Below are 19,761 nucleotides of genomic sequence, written 5' to 3' on the forward strand. Positions count from 1 at the left end.
ACCAGGATCCTTTGACATAAACAGCTTTGTGGTGCATTTGGAAATGCCAAATTGTTCCCTGTATGAACTCTAACCTTTGTGGCTGACATATGGCTCTATTGGAATTAGAATTCAAGTCGAATTGGCATCGTCATATATGCCTTTTAAACGACACACACCGCATCATAAATCATCGGGGAATGTTTAACATGCATGCTGAACTATGATCGTTGCAGTACTCCTCGTGTCGTTTATTTACGGTTTGTTTTCGTAATGGTTCGGAGTGACATGAACCTAATATATCTCCTCATCTTAGCAGCATACCTCACATACAACAGAAAAGAGAAGTCGTGAAAAGTAGGGAGAACCAATAGTTGTGGAAAAAAAGACAAAGAAAAAAAAAGATTTTTTTTTTTCTCTGCGACAGTGAATACGATTGATATCTGGGTACTTATAATTGATTCAAGATCATATTATTTATATAAAAATAGAACAATATATCATCAATTTTGCAGTCTAGTTTATATGATTTTTATGGAAAGGAAGAATGAAAAAAGACAAAAGAGGAGGGCAATAAAAGTAATGATGATGATGATGATAATCATGATAATTATAGTAATAACAATAAGTGTTTTTAATATCATTGTTAAAAATATTTATCATTATCATTATTCAATGTTATAGAAATGTTAAAGTATGAATGATATTAGTAGGCCTAATAATAATAAGGGCTTAATGATACCAATAGGCAAAAGAAGGAGGAGGGGGAGGAAGAAGAAGAAGAGGAGGAGGAGGAGAGGGAAAGAAGGGTTGACAAAATGATATGCTCAGCAGAAACCTGTAAGGTAAATGACCGGTACGCAGGAACACGTAGGTAACGCAATATACAGGAACGTCATTCATACTAGCACATTGCGTGTATTTATATGAGATTTATCTACATTTTCCTGCCCGAAGAAAATTCTTGCTCCTAGAATGTCATTTGATAGAAACCTTGTAAAGTAATGCACGCAGTCGGTGGATGCTGTGATCAGACAGTGAGGAAACTGTCGCACCTAACGACGAAGATAATTGTATTCCACCATCCGATTCTACATGAAGCATTCGATCACCCCTCCATCCCTATCATTTTTTAAAATATACCTACAACTCTTTCTCCAGCGAGAAAAACCTGTAATGGTGTTGAATGGAAGAACAGAGCAGCATCTGAGCGCGGGGTAATGCTAAGAAGATGTAGTTACCATGACAACGCACTTGAGAAGGTTCAACTAGCATTCCCTGCTGTTGACGTCATTGTTACGCAGATTGTCTGCTTCCTCAAAACGATCATGAAGAAGTCATCTCTCCGTTGTTTAAGCCGTACTGATTCATATCTAAGAACTATGAAGAGTATATGTACGGTGTATTTGCATATATATGTTCTAAAGAGCCAGCTGTTATAAGTTTTTCTACTTATGCCCAACCGTCAGAAAATAAAATAAAACGCAGTTTATTTTCGGCATTTTTTAATGGGTAAAGTCATTGACTCTTTGAATCAGTAAAGTATTTACGATGTATCTAACTTCGACCAGGGTCAGAGAGATGGCAAACAGTTTTCATTAATCAGACATAATCATAAATCTGCTTATTATTGGTCAGTTTTTTGTCCATTATACCCAACATTGCCTTAGGCAAATTAGAGAAAAGTCTTATTATCATCTTTAAATCTGATTTTATCGATCCACATGCTGTGTCAGTTTATTGAGGCCTTCGGTCACCTTTCCCCGAACCCGACCCTAACATGGCACCGTGTTTTTTCTTGATCCATAGATAACCCATCTCTACAGATATACATTATTTTTTTAGACATGTTGGGAGAACATCTTGTCAACCAACTTCGCTTATTGTGGCGTCCTCGGCAACATATTTTACTTTTATTATATTATAGAATTGAATTGAATTACTGAAACTGCACTGGTCCAGAGAAAATACAGATATTTTAGACAATATCATGGTAACTAAGCGATTTACCCTTTTACATGATTTGCTTAGGAAAAGAAGATTACATATCTATATGATGACATTTTCATGTATATCTTTGAAATAATCACTGCATACTTCGTTTATGTATTGTTCATTGATTTGATATATATTACGCTCTTATATACTGTATTTTTTCGAGTTTTGCACAATTGCAGAAGTTGCATATGCAGAAATCAATGATATGAATTGAACTGAACATGACACCCTGAAATATCTACTGTCGTATCAGTGTTATTACCCATCCCCGCCTCTGCTCGCCTTGTTTCTTCTCCGTCTTAAAAAACAAATAAACACAAATATAGTCCCTTTTCGATGTGCCCCTCATGCAGCCAAGCAATACCTGAGTTCGTAATGATGCACATTTATCGCCACTCTTTCTTATCATTCAAGACTATGCGCCGATGAGCGCCGAATGCCATAATAGGACGAGGCCATTTTTTGCATCATGACAAATTTGACCTTTGGAGTCTCACAGTACCTTGAAAGACACCCGAGCTATTTGGATGGAAAGACGATGTCCCGTCGCATTGATACACCGACGAAAAGGGTGCCACCTTCATTTCTCCAAAGGCCACAATACGAGTGGGCGGGCTCAATCCTCATTACTTTCAGGGGCACCACGGTGTATGAGCATCATGATAGTCGAGACATTAGTATATAGCCGTCTGTAGAAGGTTTCTTCACTGTTGCGCCCCCGAGTCTGCATAATAATATGATTTGGCCGTAAACAATAGAGCAGGTTGTTGGGCATCATTTTCACATCTTTGAGAATGGAAGAATTGTTTACCATACAATTACTCTAATATAATTCATTGTCTTTCGTTGCATTCTGTGGAAAAACATCGCATCTAATGTTCTCTGCAAAATAGAAGCGCTATTCTAGAAACAAGATGAATTTGGCTGATGATTGATAATCGTGTGTCTTTCTCATTCTGTCCGTCAACTCTCCATTTTCAATTGTAACTTATTCAGTGGATATCAAAATATGTTTGCAATTTCACTGCGCATGTCCTTCGTTACTCAATGTTAAACTCGGCCATGCTGAAAAACAGCTGTCCAGCTGAAAGCAAACTTTTATCCCGTACATAAATAGAATAAACTCAAAGTCAAAGTAAAACTCAAAATCTCTAAAACGTATGTGGTAAAATGAGTGAAAAACAAAACAGAACATGTGCAGAAAGAGATAGAAGGGGAAATCATAATAACAGTTGAAAGAGAAACTGCTGTGGATAAACGGAATAGTTACAGGAGATAATTATAAACAAAATTATGCAGCATCAGCGACAGAAAGTTCATGCACTTTTCTACAAGCCAACAGACTTACTATACCTTGTGGGCATAATGTTATCATAATCTTCCTGCAAAGCTTGGGAAATGTAGATTTAGTGTGCAATAGACTATAATCTTACCAAAAAAAAGTTCTTTAAGTCCCTCTTGGAATCCCCTAGAAGTAAACCCGCACTAGAGACGTCGTCAAGTGGAATGGAATTGATAATATGGTAAATGTGATTGCCTTGTCCGAGAATTTTATCTAATCTAAAGGCAATCAATGTGTGTGTGTGTGTCTGTGCGTGTGTGTGCGTTATGTTAGCTATGTTTTGCCATTTTTTTCTGCGTTCCCCCGTCGTATAAACAAAATGAGCCGTCTGACTGGTGTCTCGACCTGTAATAAAAAGATGAATTCTTATCTGCCGTTATGCAATCCAAGTTAGAAAGGAACTTCGATATCGTAACATAAGTCAATAGATGAACCACGACAGCTTAACCCTAATCAGGCTGGGGGGGGGGGGGGGGGGCGGATTCCGCCCCCCCCCCCCCCCTCAACGTTTCGCGCAATATCTTCGCAGCGCGATAAGCTCCCGCCGCGATGTTTCATGACTTTTTTCTTTCAAGTATCGCGCAACTTTTGAGACCAAAATTGTTGCGCCCGCGCGTACCGTTTTGACGCGACGCCCGTTCGAAAAAAATTTGTCAACCCCAAAATTGCTCCAAAACGTGATTTTGTGTACAAATCCAATGCAAATTGTGTTTTTTTCAATTAATTCACATAAAAATTCATATCTTGACTTACAATGGACGAAATTAATTTATCTTAGCATAATAAAGCTTCGAAAAATGTCTGTGACAAATCTTGGCCAAAAAACAAACAAAAACAAAAGGTCGAAAAACAACGAAGTACATAAGAAATTCAAAAAACAATCAAATACATAAGAAATCAATTTCAATACAGATTTTTTTTTATCCTATGTCTCAGGAGAATGATACAAGAAACATTTTAAAAAAGAAATTAGCTTAATTAGAGCATTAATAAGTGATTTAGAGCCCAAAACTGATTTTATGCATAAATTACAATAATTAATTAATATAAAATATAAGAAAAATTTTTCGGAGAAAGCAACCATACATTTTGATAGTATACGTCGCGGACGTCGCGTGTGCCGATTTTCGGCGCGATCACGCGTTCCATAGGCGAGATCTGAAGGGGGGGGGGCGGAATCCGCCCCCCCCCCCCCCCCGATATAGCATAGCCAAAAAAGCCCAGCCTGATTAGGGTTAAATAAAGAAAGAAATATCGTTACATTTTGATGCCATCTTCTGTGAATAACTTAAACATCGCTCCGGCGATTCTAAATAAGCTCACATCAGAAGGAATCACAAGGTATTGGGTGTTATGACTGGTTTATCGTCGAAGTTACCTTCTAGCAATCTTCATTGATCACAGCGTTCACAAACACCTGACGAAAATCCTGCTCCTGTCGTTACAATGAAGAAGAGACTTTACATTTTGAGCGTGCTTGTCGTTTGATGTTATGTCCTTGTTCATCCGGGGAGCCTACAGTATACAGATGATATTTTGATTGCTATGATCCGACATTGCTAGACACCCCCTTTAACTCATTTGATCCACGTTTTGTCCACACAGTGTCCAAGGCGGCCATCATCGGAGTGTGTGCGGCCATCATGACGACACTAGCCATCGTGGTCATCACAGCATGTCGGTGCATGCGCAGAAAGCCGGGTCGACCCTCCTTCCTGCTGACGCGCGACGCGGAGCGCGGACAGCGCACATTCTACACACGCCCCACCGCAAAGCCCATCAGCAGTCCCGAGCTCTCTTCACCCGAGAGCGGCCCGTCCCGACATCTCCCTCCGACCGGTAAGGGATCTCCACACCTCACTCCGACCAAATGGGGGTCGTCCACGGGTTTTCCGTCCCCTACCCAGAGCGAGAAACGACCTCCTATCTCCACCTTCAGCGGCTCAACTGGAGGTAAGCACTCCACGTTGACTCCACAATACACAAACGAGCGGTTGCAATACATTTTGAGGGGCTGAAACGATATTTGAAAATAAGGAATCTCTTAATCAAAGAATACGAGTCACCAACTATTACATTGTTTTAGGTTAAATCGGCAACCTAAAAGTCCCTGTTTGAGTTTTCTTTCTCCTCTTCTTTTTCTCTTTTCCAGGATAAGGCTTCAGATTTCTTCGTATCTACAAATACAGTAATCTACATAAAGTAAAAGCAAATGTCACACACACACACACACACACACACACACACACAAACACATACACACACAATGATTGTCTTTTAATGGAGTTGCCATGCCTCCCATTGTTTGCTTCTTTAAACTAAGCTTCAAGCGCGGTTGAAAAATAACTAATTGCATGAAAACGCGTGACCGACAGAAAATTGTGAATTCATTCGAGACCAATTTGTAGGTATGCTCAAAGTTTTGAATTCCTTCCTGGATAATTCCTCGGGGGAGAAAACAGCGCCTGTCATTTTCATCTAATCCTGGAGGCAGACTCTACTTCGCCTTTCATTAGTTGTCACCATGACAACAAAGTATTTTGATAAGCTTTTTGGAATCAATTTTCTAAGAGAGGCATGTGCAACAAGATAACAAAAGTAGCTAAGCAAATAGTCAATTTCATAGCCGCCTCCAGCTTCTCTGTCTTACAAACAAATTCTCTTGACATTTCGAAAGTGCTCTTGCGACGATATTTCACATCCATCCTGAGGATGTGAGTGAACTTCGTAGAAAACATCTCCTTTTCACGCCAATCGGTGCATAAGGAATTACCTGCTTATTTGTTTATCTGTACTTACATTCTTCTTCTCTGAAGCCTCTCCCCCGTGATGGAATTTTGGTGCAGAAATTATCATCTCACAATCACTAAATTGGCAACTCTGAATTTCACTGCATAGCTGTCACTGGAGAAAATAACAATAAATAGTATTGCAATCATTGATCTGCACGAAATCAGAAAGAAACATTCAAACTTTGCCAATTTGAGAGAGAGAAACGGTAACTTCAAGCTTCAAATATTATTTCAGGATCAGTTGATAAAATGTAGCGATTGACAATGCAAACGAAAGATTACAATGTGATGGGAAGAAAGGGCTTTAATGGAGGAAGACTTTCTTTAATCTATCTTGGAATTTGGAACACTTTGTCTGAAGAATTCCTAATAAAGTACAGCATACTGATATTATTTGATTGTACAACACATGCTTTAATTTCTGTTGCTTCCTGTTATTCAGTGTAGAATATGAGTGACGAAAATTTGGAAACCACGAATGTGGTGATCTATGCACACACACACACAAAAATAATGATTACAACAGCACAATGGGGAAACCCAGAACTATGTATCAGATGGCTATGTATTTGTGGCCGTTATTTTTTTTCCGCTGCTCACTGTAGGCAAACTTGACCCACAGACGTTGCACAAAGATTCGTACTCCGATGGAGGCGACGAAAAGTGCGAATCCGTGGACAATAAAACCCTGGAGAGCCTCGAAGACCGTCCCAATGTCGGAGTACTCAACTTCACCGTGGAATACCGCTTAGATAAAGCAGTCTTTATGGTGACCATACACCGAGCCAGCTACTTGCCCGCTAAGGTGAGTGTCACAAGATATTACTTTTCAACAGATAGAGAGAGGGGGAGGAGGGAGAGGGAGAGGGGGAGGGGTGGGGGAGGGGATGCAAGAAGGAGAAGAAACCCAGATAGAGATGTGTACCCGTTTTAAGGGAGCCGACGCTGAAAAAACAAGACTTTTTGAAGCATAGTATATAAAGAATCATTGTCTCGCATCCGGACTAACAATGGTGTCTCTAAGAAATGCTAAAGTAGGATATCATCTGACAAATTAAATGCACATCTAGCATTCATGCTCGGTGCTTTGGTTGAAGGGACACTCACCAGCTACCTACGGAGTACAACATCATCTTTCCCCAACAACCTCTAGAAGGTTACTATCATTAGCGAGTCATCAACCCGCAGTATTCGTTTCATTAGTTGTGTCCCAAGGAAGAGGCAAATGCATTCTGAAAGACATCAAACATCTCTAGCTGTGCTGCATAGGCCTGCTAACGGTGTTAGAACAGTTTGAATCATTTATGTCCATCAGCCAAAATGTCAGCATTAGTCTTGAATTTAAACTGTCACTCTATAAACCACGGCAGGCAATATTGGAAGAGTGGCGAGGGATGGGAGATATACTTATTTTAGAGAATTGTTCCCCAGACTAGCGCATGATCTGAATTACGCATGACACGGGTAGAAGACGGACACAACACTCAGTTTTGAAGTCAGACTATTATGTATGGAAATATTTTCAGTCCACGAAGCGACTTCGGAATTGTATATTGCTGTATCGTCAGGGTAAAGAACTGTGCCGAAATTGCCAAGTCTAGAATTTGCTCGGCAGCTTCATTATGGGTTACTGAGGGGAGACAGAGTCCAGTATCTATTACCGTCAGAATGTTCAGTACGCTGGACAGCTGACCTTTCATTTACATCAAGTGTCAATTTCGATACCAACTTCACAATCCCGAAGGACCTTAACAGCGGCATTGGAGTTTTGGCTAGGTAAGTAGGTGTTGAAATGGAGTATGATTTTTTTTTTCATATCTTTGCCGACTGCATTTAGCAGGCTGCTTCTCACACAACCGATTTATTTTTACCACTAATGGCTGACGTGTACAATATTCCTCATCGATTGTCATTTGACAGATAAATGAATATTATGTGCCACCGTTCTCCATTTTTCACTTAATGAAATCTGTTGTGTTCATACAGGTAAAAATGGCAGAGGTAAAAATGGCGCAGAGGTAAAAATGGCAGAGGTAAAAATGACAGGTAAAAATGGCAGAGGTAAAATTGGCAGTGGTAAAAATGGCAGAGGTAAAAATGGCAGAGGTAAAAATGGCAGTGGTAAAAATGTCAGAGGTAATGTCCGAGGTAAAAAAAAATGTCAGAGGTAAAAGTCAAAAGTAATGACAGCGATTATGTCAGAGGTAAACGTATATATGAAGATTTTTTAAACAATAACCTAGCCAGAGCAAACTGTATTTACCGACTTATGAAATCCAATCTGCACATTTGAAGAATATTTATGGAATTGTTAAAAAAAATAGAGCACTCTCATTATTCTGAGTTTGATTCAGGTGCAGTGGCGTAATCTGTCTGTACAGAGGAATATCTAACCAGCTTAGAGCCTAGTAAGTCTATGGGAAATTATCAATATTATTATTATCATTAAATTACTATTATCATTGATATCATTATGAGGGGATTCCAACAATGCTGCGAACCCCTTAAACAGTATAATTCTACGTTGTTACGCCCAATGAAGTTATCACACACATACACACACACACACACACAAACCCACTTTTGGTATAAACATACTTCTATATAGATATACATACTCGAATACACACTCTTACACAAAAGAATTCCGCTTACGTCCAGGCTAGCATATTGTCATTAATTTTCTTCTTTTTTTAACTGTTTAATGTGAGGAAGTGAATGAGACATAGTCTAAGCAAACCGCTAATTTTCCACCTGTTCTATGTTATTTTCTCAAATTCAGGATTCGTAAAGGCCTATTTATCTTGCAAGGCCCGATCACGACATAAATGTAGAAGTAAAAATACAAAACGCAAACAAACAAACTACAGTAGATATGTATCGAAGACATAAGAAAGCTCTTGCAAAATATTTTATTACATGGTTCACGTATCACATGGCGTAAATATAGATATCTCGAAGTTCAACGAACACTTTGTGGCCACTTTACAAACTTATGCCTATTAAAACTGGAGACGAACTTTAGCAATAGACTGTTCTAGTGAGAATGAAATCCGATAGTTTTCCATGGGATTTTCTGTGTTGTAAAACAATTATTGTTGAACGAATCCGCAGGCGAAAAAAGTGTAAATGTTTCAATTCAATTCAATTTTTATTTTCCACTCATGGGGTGGAACACCCTCGTCAGCCAAAGGCTGGTTTTCAGAGGGGTCCACACATACAGGTTAAAAATACAAACATTATACATACAGTATAAGGATATACATCACATAATATGCAAAGAACAAGAAACAAGGTACAAACACCATGATAGCTTGTTTCAGACACAAACGAAGAAAAAAGAAAAAAAATATATCTATAAGGCCTTAGATTACGACATGAAAAACAAAAATAAGGGCATGTGACACTGAATTTCAAATACAGAAAAGAATCGGTATTGCTGAGATATTTTGACCGTGAATTGATGAGTGAAAAAAAAGAATGGTTTAAACTCCATCCGGTTACGCATCCTATATTCATAATTATTTCATATATTCATGTAGTTGTTTTTTTGAATGTATCAAGGGAAATATCAGAAGAAATATGTTTGATGCCTTTCAAACTTAGCTGTTGTTCCAAAGTCAGATTCCAATATGTTAAACGTAGTAAGTTTATCATAATGGTGTGTTGCTAAAGATTGCTAGATTCAGCCTCCGAAAATGACGTTGTTCCCTCGTTATACAACAACAGTAAGAAAGCTTCAATAAAAAGTGATAAGAATCTCTCAGTTAAAATTAAAAAAGGGGAGTAACAAAAATATGCAGGCTCAAAATTCGTTGATATTTGTTAGCAAAAATATGGATATACCCAGGTGTCAAACCAAGATTTTACAATTCTGATCGTTATAAACATTTCATTAGATTCACAAACATATGTGATGTTTTTTTTTTTTTCGGGAAGGGGGGGGGGTAGCAAAATAGTATGTTGCACAGGAGTTTTGGGACAAAACATTTTGGACAAAACATTGTGCCAAAACAAACACCTTTTAATTAAGATATTCGATAAAAAGGGTATAATTTGTGAACAGAAGGATTTTTTTATAAGAGACGTATTGGGATAGAATAATGAATTGTTGAAGATGCCTGTTTATGACAGAAAATGGAAATGGTAGGTTTGTTTGTAAATTGATATTTGGGACAAAAATTAGGCCAACCCCAAGAACTTTAAGCAGGAGAAAATCTTAGAGCGCAATTCAAGGATTTTCTAGGGTTTTCTATTTCACAGAAATAAAATTTGTATTACACAAGTAGGATTTACATGTGCCGTGGGGAGAAATGCAACACTGTCCTATTAAATTTCTCCCAGTGGTAACAGAAACAATAAAAAGTTCACTGCCAATTTTTCATACCTGCATGTCTGTTATCAAGCAATTTCATTTTCAGAAGTTTGCACACTTATTAAATTACCAATTAACATAGTTTAGGACCTACCAGATCTATAGTAAGTTTGATATTTTACTGACAAGAAAGTAAGAAACAATGAAAAAGTAACAAAAAAGGGTTGTAAAACAATTGTTTTTTTCAACTTACCTGCAGGCTAATATATCCATTATCAGGTGTACCGAGGCTCATCTTTTTTTTTACTGATATAATTGGATTGTTGACTGGCCAAGCATTTTTCAAGTTACATGAGTGTCCCATATTTCTCCCCGTGTCCCATTTCTCCCCGGTTTCCCCCGTGCTTTTTTACCTCTGATATTTTTACCACTGACATTTTTACCTCTGACATTTTTACCTCTGTCATTTTTTTCTGACTTCTGATATTTTTACCGCTGACATTTTTAGCACTGACATTTTTACCTCTGCCATTTTTACCTCTGCCATTTTTACCTCTGACATTTTTACCTCTGACATTTTTACACCGAACCGCCCTCCCAGCCACTCGATATAGGTGCGGAATCGTGATTATCAAATATATAAAAAAAAATATACCTAAGGCAGAGGCAGAGACAGAGACACATACACAAACACGCACACACACATACACACACAAAATAAGAGAGAGAGAGAGAGAGAGAGAGGGGGGGGGGGGTTAAAGAGAAGAAATTAAAGTGTAAATAACCGGCCTCACTGGTTTTAGAATGACGTTTCTAAAAGTCACATAAATATAATGCATATAAAATCACAATATTATTGTTTCCAACACTCCTTCGATAAACAGTATGTTCTACTCTACTAAACACTTTAAACAATGAAATTATAAATGAACAATGAAATAATATCGAGTAATCATTTTCAAGGTGCTCCGTACGGGAATGTATAAAAGTAACCAGAAGAAAAAAAAAATATTTCAAGCCATGAAGCAATCAGTTAAAAGACTTTGGGTTGCCTAACAAAAGAGGGGAGGGGCTCGCTATCATGTTTTAGGAAGATGGAACATTAATTTTTTTTCCTTCATTAGATATGCCTTTCGAATATAAAAGCAATGACAGAAAAGCATGGTACGAAAACTCAATCTCTTTCCTAAAAACATGCTGAAACAGAATCCCAGTAGCAGTTAAAAAAAAAAAAAACAGAGAGAGAGTTTGTGCTCTTATGAAAAAAATTCAATATTGCAAGAGTGTGATCACAGATAATTAGCCTATTAGCCTATTTTGTTAGAGGCAATGATGTAATTGCTACTAAAGACGCCGAACCATCAAACCAAGTTAAGGCATCCCTGGCCGAGTATGACTCGTACCGATAAGTGATATAGGCGTAATTATGCAATAACTTTTTCCCCAGAATTATGATGTCAGGGTATCATTACTGTAATACCATAAAAGTATTTTGTTCCGCGAGAATGACATGTTTGTATCTTTCACTGAAAATTAAACAGGACAACATTTGTGTCGTGGAGACAAATTAACTGAACTTCGAGACATGGTAACTTTTAGAATACTGTATATACAGGACAATGCTAGGGTATCTTTGCGGTTTAGTTCATATTGCTTAAACAGAACATAACCATTGAATCGGTCGATACTAAAGGCACAATTTAATGTAGAATACATCGAGGAAGTAACCGGTCTTGTCTTTAGAAATAAAATACTGTGGAATAATATAAGCAGCTTACATGCAATAACAGTCACCTAGAAGAGAAATCATGTCTTCGTTGTCATCGTGAAAATTTCACGTTCTGCCTGCACATCAGTTTTGATATAATATTCACCGTTACTGCTACTTATAAGTAGCTCTTACGAAGTTAACATGCAAAATCTGCAATCTATAACATTAGCTGACTTGCAGTCTTGTTCATTGCAAATGAATCAACTGGTTGGTCCAGCTGTTATAAATTTGTAACCACCATCATTTAGAGTGACAGTAACCTGTAGAGAAATTTCGACATTTCGTCCCACTTGTATCTATAAATGCTCGTGACATTTACAAACTTTTAGTGGGCAGCAAGTTTCTGACAAAGTCAGTTCACATTTATAAACAGACACTGACAGACGGACACAAGAGAGAGAGAGAGAGAGAGAGAGAGAGAGGGGAGGGGGTCTCTTTCCAAAAATAATGACTCAGAAAATAGCATACAATCAGCTTTGGAGTAGTTCTAAGTTCGTTTTTCTCTCAAACAACCTGTGCGGGCAAATATTTGCAATAGATTGCATGAAATCCAGATTAGACTTTCGCTGTATCAAGAACATGGTGTGCGCAAACAGCATCATACACGAAGACTGGAGAATTCATAGGCCACTCTTTTGGAAAAGTCTCCAATAAAGTCGCTCCACAGCGATCTATTTGTTTGAGGAAGGAGTCAGCAGCTACTTGTAGAGTAATCTTAGCCCCTTCACTGAATCTGCGTAGATTCTTGGCCGTCACTTTTTGTATAATTTATGATTGCACATGTAAATCGCCCCCGGACAAGCTCCCAGATTTCAACAAACTGGAAGTGAATTTCTTAGATCGATGTACAAACGTTAATCTTTGACCATTAGTGGGTAAACACATAGCAGTGTAAGGTAAAGTTACTGTAATTCGTTCCCGGACAAGCCCCCAGATTTCAGCAAACTGGAAGTGAATTTCTTAGATCGATGTACAAACGTCAATCCTTGGCCATTAGTGGGTAAACATATAGTAGTGTAAGGTAAAGTTACTGTAATTCTTCCCCGGACAAGCCCCCAGATTTCAACAAACTGAAAGTGAATTTCTTAGATCGATGTGCAAACGTCAATCCTTGACCATTAGTGGGTAAACGCAGAGTAGTGTAAAGTAAAGTTACAGTAATTCTTCCCCGGACAAGCCCCCAGATTTCAACAAACTGGATGTGATTTTTTTTAGATCGATGTACAACCGTAAATCCTTGGCCATTGGTGGGTAATGCATAGTAATGTGAGGTAAAGTTGTGAAAAAAGTAAGTGATATATAAAGTAAAGAAAATTAATATCAAATAAAGTAAAGTGAAGTGAAGTAAAGTGGGTGTAAGAAGATAATTATTCGGTTTATCCTTTTCTGGTAGGACCCAACGACAGGTGCCTCGGACCCCTACGTCAAGCTGTGTCTCCTACCGGAGAAAAAGCACAAGGTGAAGACGAGGGTACTGAGGAAAACCTTGAACCCAATCTACGAGGAGACCTTCACCTTCTACGGCCTCGCCTACAACCAACTCCAGGTCAGTGAACTCTTTCTACCACTTTGTACAGTCTTTACAGGAAGATAATGATTTTTATGGTAAAGCTTCGAAAATGGGAACTCGGTCTAAACGACTCAACTTAGAATTTGGTTTCTTTTGATGCACCTGCTTGCATAGGTTTTCGAATATGCCATGGAGAAAACATCTTGATTCCAGTGAACAAAGGCAATTAAGAACAAGAAATTTTACGACAAGAAATGGAGAGTTGTCAACAGCGTGTCGTGAATTTAATTATGCAGATATTCATCTATTGATCGCTTTATAGCGTTAGATAAGGTGCATTTTTTATTTCTTGCCAGATTTGTTATGAAATTGCAACTGACGTATTTATTTTTCCGTTCTAGATATAACATTAAGAATAACATGACAATAACAACAGCGATTTTGTTTTCGAATCGTGAGTATTAACTGTTAGAACCGAGTAAGACCATTTAGAGTACGCCGATTCGACACTTGGGGTCATTTTGCAAATCTTCCCATTTGGGGCCAGATTTGGCAAACTTTGCCATATTGCGTCAATTTGCAAACCTTTCCGCAAAGCGCGACATGGTATTCTTCTTCATTAAAGCTCGTAACATTGTAAGCTAAACCCACTTATTTGACATCAATTTATAATGTGGGAACAATATTTTGCCAAACTCTCTGTTTAAGAGGCCGTAAAGGAGAAAAGCATACAAGTTCATTTCAGTTCAATTGAGATTGAATCAAAACAGTATGATATGTGCAAGATGTGCGCATTCTCATCAAATGTCAGTACTATGGAGATATAGGTTCACAAAATCAGCAAGAGATGTGAATTAACTAAACTGCTTCGTCGTTACTTTTCCTGTTGTTCCCCCTTCTCCCACTCCACAAAGCAGGAGATGTACGGACATGGGATTGTGATTGATACATAACGTTCTGCTTACACTATGGCACGATTGTATTTTCGTCTTTTAGTGTTGTCATGTGTGGGTTTGTTTGCTTTTTTTTTGGGGGGGGGGGGTTGAGCATCGAATTTATATTAAAGAATGATTTAATTTTTGATGGATTGTCAACTGTGTTTTTTTTTATGATGAATCCTAATTTGAGAATTATGAAGCAGGAAAGAAAGAAAAATACAACTTTATCCTTAATCTACGTAAGAAAGTAAATCTGGGTAAGAAAGATATAGATGAGAGGTTAATCTTGCAACGAAAAAGTAGAATGCAGTGAGGAGAATTGGGCTCAACTCGATCACATCAAACAAACATATACGTGTTGACGCTGTAACTAAAATTTGATGAATTGGTTAATTGCAACAGGGCGCTCTTGTTAATTCAAGTATTTATTTATTTATTTATTCATTTATTTATTTGTTTATTTATTTGTTTATTTATTAATTTATTTTGTTTTAGTAGGGTAGCTCTCTCAGTGGCTACAAACACTGTTATTCTCAGAGGCCCTACTCATACAATACTGTACATCACGAAATACATACATTGTAGACATATTAAAGGAAAATAACACAATATACAATTACGGTACACTTACAACATGGCCAGGTAGTTTGAGTATTGCGGAGGTAAAAAAAAATACATAAAGAACTTCATCTTTAACATTGCAATTCACTGAGAATTGGTTGCTAAGATAACAAAAAGTAAAAGTAGGCGGAAGGGGGTCAGGGTGAGGGAAGAGAGACAGAAAGAACAAGAGTCAAAGGAAGAGAATATGAGAAGTGGAGAGAAAGGTCATCTGAAGAAAAAGAACTGACAAGTTTCTTTTTGACTTGTTTCTAATTCTTCCATTTACAGGGCGTGACGCTGCACTTCGTGGTCATGAGTTTCGATCGTTTCTCCCGCGACGAGGTCATCGGCGAAGTGGTGATGCCGCTGTCGAACGTCGACCTGAGCACGCGGCCCGTCAACCTGTGCAGAGACATTAAACCAAGAAACAACCGGGTAAATTGACGATCACGATGTATGGTAGTCGTAATGTTAGACGCTCTTCAGCCCTTTATACAACTTCAAAGAGTCAGACGTGGGACAATTATGAGGTCTGGAGGTTCTACAGTATTGAATTCATTCACGTTAGTTAGACAAGCGCTTTTTAAAATCTCTTTGATATTCAATCCCGACTTTACCTATAACAAATATATAGTTTAAGATGTCAGGGATTCGAAAGTTATTACGTGATTGAGACTTAGCCCTACTTGAAATTTTTCCCAGTGATGCTATGACAAGATTGGAATATAGACCTTCCACACTGGACTCCTCCTCCAGTCGTTTTACCTAATGTCCCAATTGATGGCAATATTTGACGGCAATGCAATATCATACAAGCATTATTATCGATATCCTCAAAACATGTGAACCAAAACAAGTGGAATCAACAAGAAAAAAAGTACTGGTAGGCATACTAGTGAAAGTAGAAACAAAAATGTGGTAGTTGAAAGTAGGTCTGTTGTTTGGTTTCTTATTCGTGTGTGACAGTCAGTGACCAGCAGGAGCAAAAATCAGTCAATATTTAAGAAGACCAATAAACACGGAACAGGGGAAGACTTTGACTGATGGCTCTGATTAGCAAGACGATCGTTACCCTCATTAAAACGGGGCCCTCGATGTTATTCTAGTCTTGGCTAATTTCCTCTGGCCCACTAACTTGATTTATCTATTTGTTCATGTCGTTGACAACTTGATTGTCTATCCGATCATGTCATCCTTAATGCGCTTAAATTATATGATGCTAATTACATAGGACGTTCACACACAGTAGTGCAGGATCTTGCTGACTTTTATTGTTTTCCGGTAAGTAATGATACGGAGCCAATATCAAATATAGCGACAAAGGTCATGATGTGTCAGGAAAAGATCGTGAACTTTCTTCGTGATGTTAAAGCATACGAAGTCAGGATAACATGTGAAAATAAGATGTAATGCAGTATTTGAATAAGTGTACTATAGGTACGGAATTTCAACCCACAGTTTAGGTTTGGATTTAAAACGTACCAACGTTTAGAAAAAGCGAGAGAGAAAAAAAAAAACACTTCGTGTAAACGCTTCGAGACGCAATGAACATAACTCTGATGGATAAAATATAACAGTGATGAAAGAAATCAACACAGCGGACTCGATGATAACTCAATTTTCAAAAGTTAGAACTAAAATTGTAGCTTTATCTCATCTTATTTTAAATCGGATTTCACTTAAGACCGAATCAAAGTTCTTTTGGTGGAAGGGAAAGGAAATAGGATGGAAATGTCTCATGGCGCCAACTCTTGTTGGGGGCTAAACCACCAACTTGCCTCCTGTCGCAGGGCTAAAAACCACATAAGAGCTAAGGAAGGCGATGGACGTGGTGAACGACCCATTCCCGTTTCAATATCTGCCTGTGCTTACCTACTTTCTCTCATGCGGGATGGGCAAAGTGAATAAATAACTGACAAAGAAATCAAATTTCGACGACCCAGGCCGCGCGCTTTGCTGCTTGACGTCAAAGTTTGTTTAGTATCTTGTTATTTTTGTGGAAGCTGAATGCACACGAATGCAGAATGATATGCATGAACAAAAGAGAGGAGAGGCCACAGAGATATGGATGAGAGAGAGGGAGGGAAACCGGGAGGGGGAGGGGATGGGGAGGGTGGAGGATGTAAAAGCGCCTACTCGAGTAATGCCCGACCCGCCGTTGTTTATATGGTCTCATCCATTCTTATCACGTCTACTTACAAGCCAATTTGCTCCTCCGATGGCCGGCAGAAATAGGGGACTACGTCATTGCTGCCTACTGTCTTGAATCCTAAATACTCACCCCCTCCCCCCCCCCCCCCCCCTCCCTTCAGCTCCTGCTAATCGGCAAGCTGGATGCAAAAACAGGGTCGCTCACGATTTGGCCTCCACACGCATCAGCGTCAGGCTCGCATCATCCGGGTTGAGTTAGGTGATATTCCATACACAGAGCAGCAGAAGTGACGTGAAAACATATTAACATTCAAGTAGTCACATTAGACAATTAAACCCATGAAATGTCAGCAGGTGGATTTCCCTTGTTGGGGTGGGTGTATGACCTGTTGTTGTTATTTCATGAGTTCATAACGTGCAATGACTCTTGTCTCATTTGGTTCGCATTGCCGATGATCTCAACAGGTTATGATGGCATTGATAAAGGTCATTTTAAGGAATAATAGCAATGTTAGGAGAAACATAATGGGACAGAGCTCTGGCGTTATGACAAACAATGTAAGCGACAGACGTGGCAGGGAAATATTTTTCACGATTCTCCTTTCTGTCTCTCCCTCACCCCCTACCCTTCCCAATCTTTCTTTCTCTCATGTACGTATTCACATTCTGAACATTGACTCCTCTCTCTCCTCACATCATCATAAGAGCCCTTTATCTGAATAATGTTTGCCAAAATATGTCTTAAGCATAACCATGAGGTATGAGATGTCATAGGTCTCTGCTCCATGATTGTGTGGAAATTCTAAGAAGCCAAATGCACACAGAAATTACGAATTGAGCATGCATCGTGTGTTGTTTGGATGTAGGTCGTGTGCGTGTGTGGGGAAAAGGAGGCGTGGGGGGGGGGGGGTAAGGAGAGAGGGGAAGTGTTGACGATACAAGGGGAAGTTTCCCCATAGTACATGATATATACTTGTGGATTGAGTGAATGCAGCAATATTAGTAAACTCATCAGTGAAAGTCTGATGAAAATCGAGCAATACGTTCAAATTTATGATTTTTTAATATTTTACCGTAGCCATCAACTGGATAAGAAGTCATTAACGGTTCGTGACGCCACTGCAGATCAACGATATGAAAATACCGATACAGTGTATAAAGAGAATTCCGCAATATTTAATTTTTCTAGCATAATGAAAGAACAGTGAACTTACTTCTTTTAGAAAGCAGGGGGAATAGCATTACCCTTAACATGTCAGTTACGTAATAAATATATGTATATTTCTCATCCTATTGAATCTTCTTTATATCGTTCTGTGACGTCACAAACTGTAGAAGTCTTCTCATCCAGCGATGGCTGTAGCTATAACAACTTTAAAAAGAATTCCTATCTTTTTGAACGGATTGTCCAATTTTCCTCAAACTTTCACTGATGTCTGCTACTGATATTGCTGCAATTCCTCAATCCACATGTATATTTTGGGAAACTTACCATTGAATTAATGCAAACTTTCTTGGACCACGTGTAGATCTGGATGCAGGCAGATAAAAATAAAATGGTGAATTGTTGCTATTCCTGATCACCTTCTGATATTTCATAAAAAAGCGTTCTCTTCATATACATGTAGTTTAGAGTGAATAGATACATAGTTTACGTGATCGAACATATTGTATAGTGTATGTTTGTATGTATGTGTGTGTGTGCGTGTGTTTCTGAGAGAAAGAGAGGGGAAGATATTATATATATTTTTATTATATACGTTGTGTACGTGTATAGTTATGTCTGTCTAATTATGCATCGTGTATATCTCTATGATCTTTTCCCCTAGATCCCCAAATCTCAGGGGCGTGGCGAGCTTCTAACCTCCCTGTGCTACCAGCCAGCCGCAAACCGTCTCACCGTGGTGGTGCTCAAGGCAAAAAACCTACCCAAGATGGATGTTACCGGTCTTGCCGGTAAGACAAGTTTTCAATATATACATACAGTATTGTTATCCTGTACACAGTTAACCTGTGTACAGGATACTTGTCCGCAGTTAGCTGGAACACAGTTTACCTGTTCACAGTTAAAGGGACTGTACACTACTGGTTGAGGAGGGAGTTCATGTTTTGAACATTCCTAAGTGAGATAATGAGAAACCTCTTGTGAAATATGAAGGACCATGTAATTTTAAGAAGGATTCAACGTTTATTTGATGAAAATTGGTTTTCAAATGGCTGAGATATCCAAAAAAGAGCAATTCTAATAAAGTGTGGGACCCACACTTTATTACGATTGCTTTGTTTTACTTTGTTTTTGGATGTTTCAGTCATTCCAAACCCGATTTTCATCAAATAAACTTTGAATTCCTCTTAAAATGGT

At 38.5% G+C, this 19,761-nt stretch overlaps 1 protein-coding gene across 1 annotated transcript in view; it reads left to right on the plus strand.

Annotated features, from left to right (window-relative positions):
• LOC139729578 (synaptotagmin-4-like) overlaps positions 1–19,761 on the plus strand; it is a 72,195-nt gene that overhangs the window by 45,085 nt on the left and 7,349 nt on the right. The window contains exons 2-6 of the mRNA XM_071640501.1: positions 4,925–5,272; positions 6,717–6,916; positions 13,591–13,743; positions 15,537–15,683; positions 19,229–19,355. Coding sequence (XP_071496602.1) covers positions 4,925–5,272; positions 6,717–6,916; positions 13,591–13,743; positions 15,537–15,683; positions 19,229–19,355 — 975 coding nt within the window. The remainder of the gene's footprint in view (positions 1–4,924; positions 5,273–6,716; positions 6,917–13,590; positions 13,744–15,536; positions 15,684–19,228; positions 19,356–19,761) is intronic.

This window comes from Diadema antillarum, unplaced genomic scaffold, assembly GCF_040938485.1.
Source record: "Diadema antillarum isolate AM-2024a unplaced genomic scaffold, OU_Dant_1.0 seq00000247_RagTag, whole genome shotgun sequence".
In the NCBI taxonomy this organism is placed as follows: domain Eukaryota; kingdom Metazoa; phylum Echinodermata; class Echinoidea; order Diadematoida; family Diadematidae; genus Diadema; species Diadema antillarum.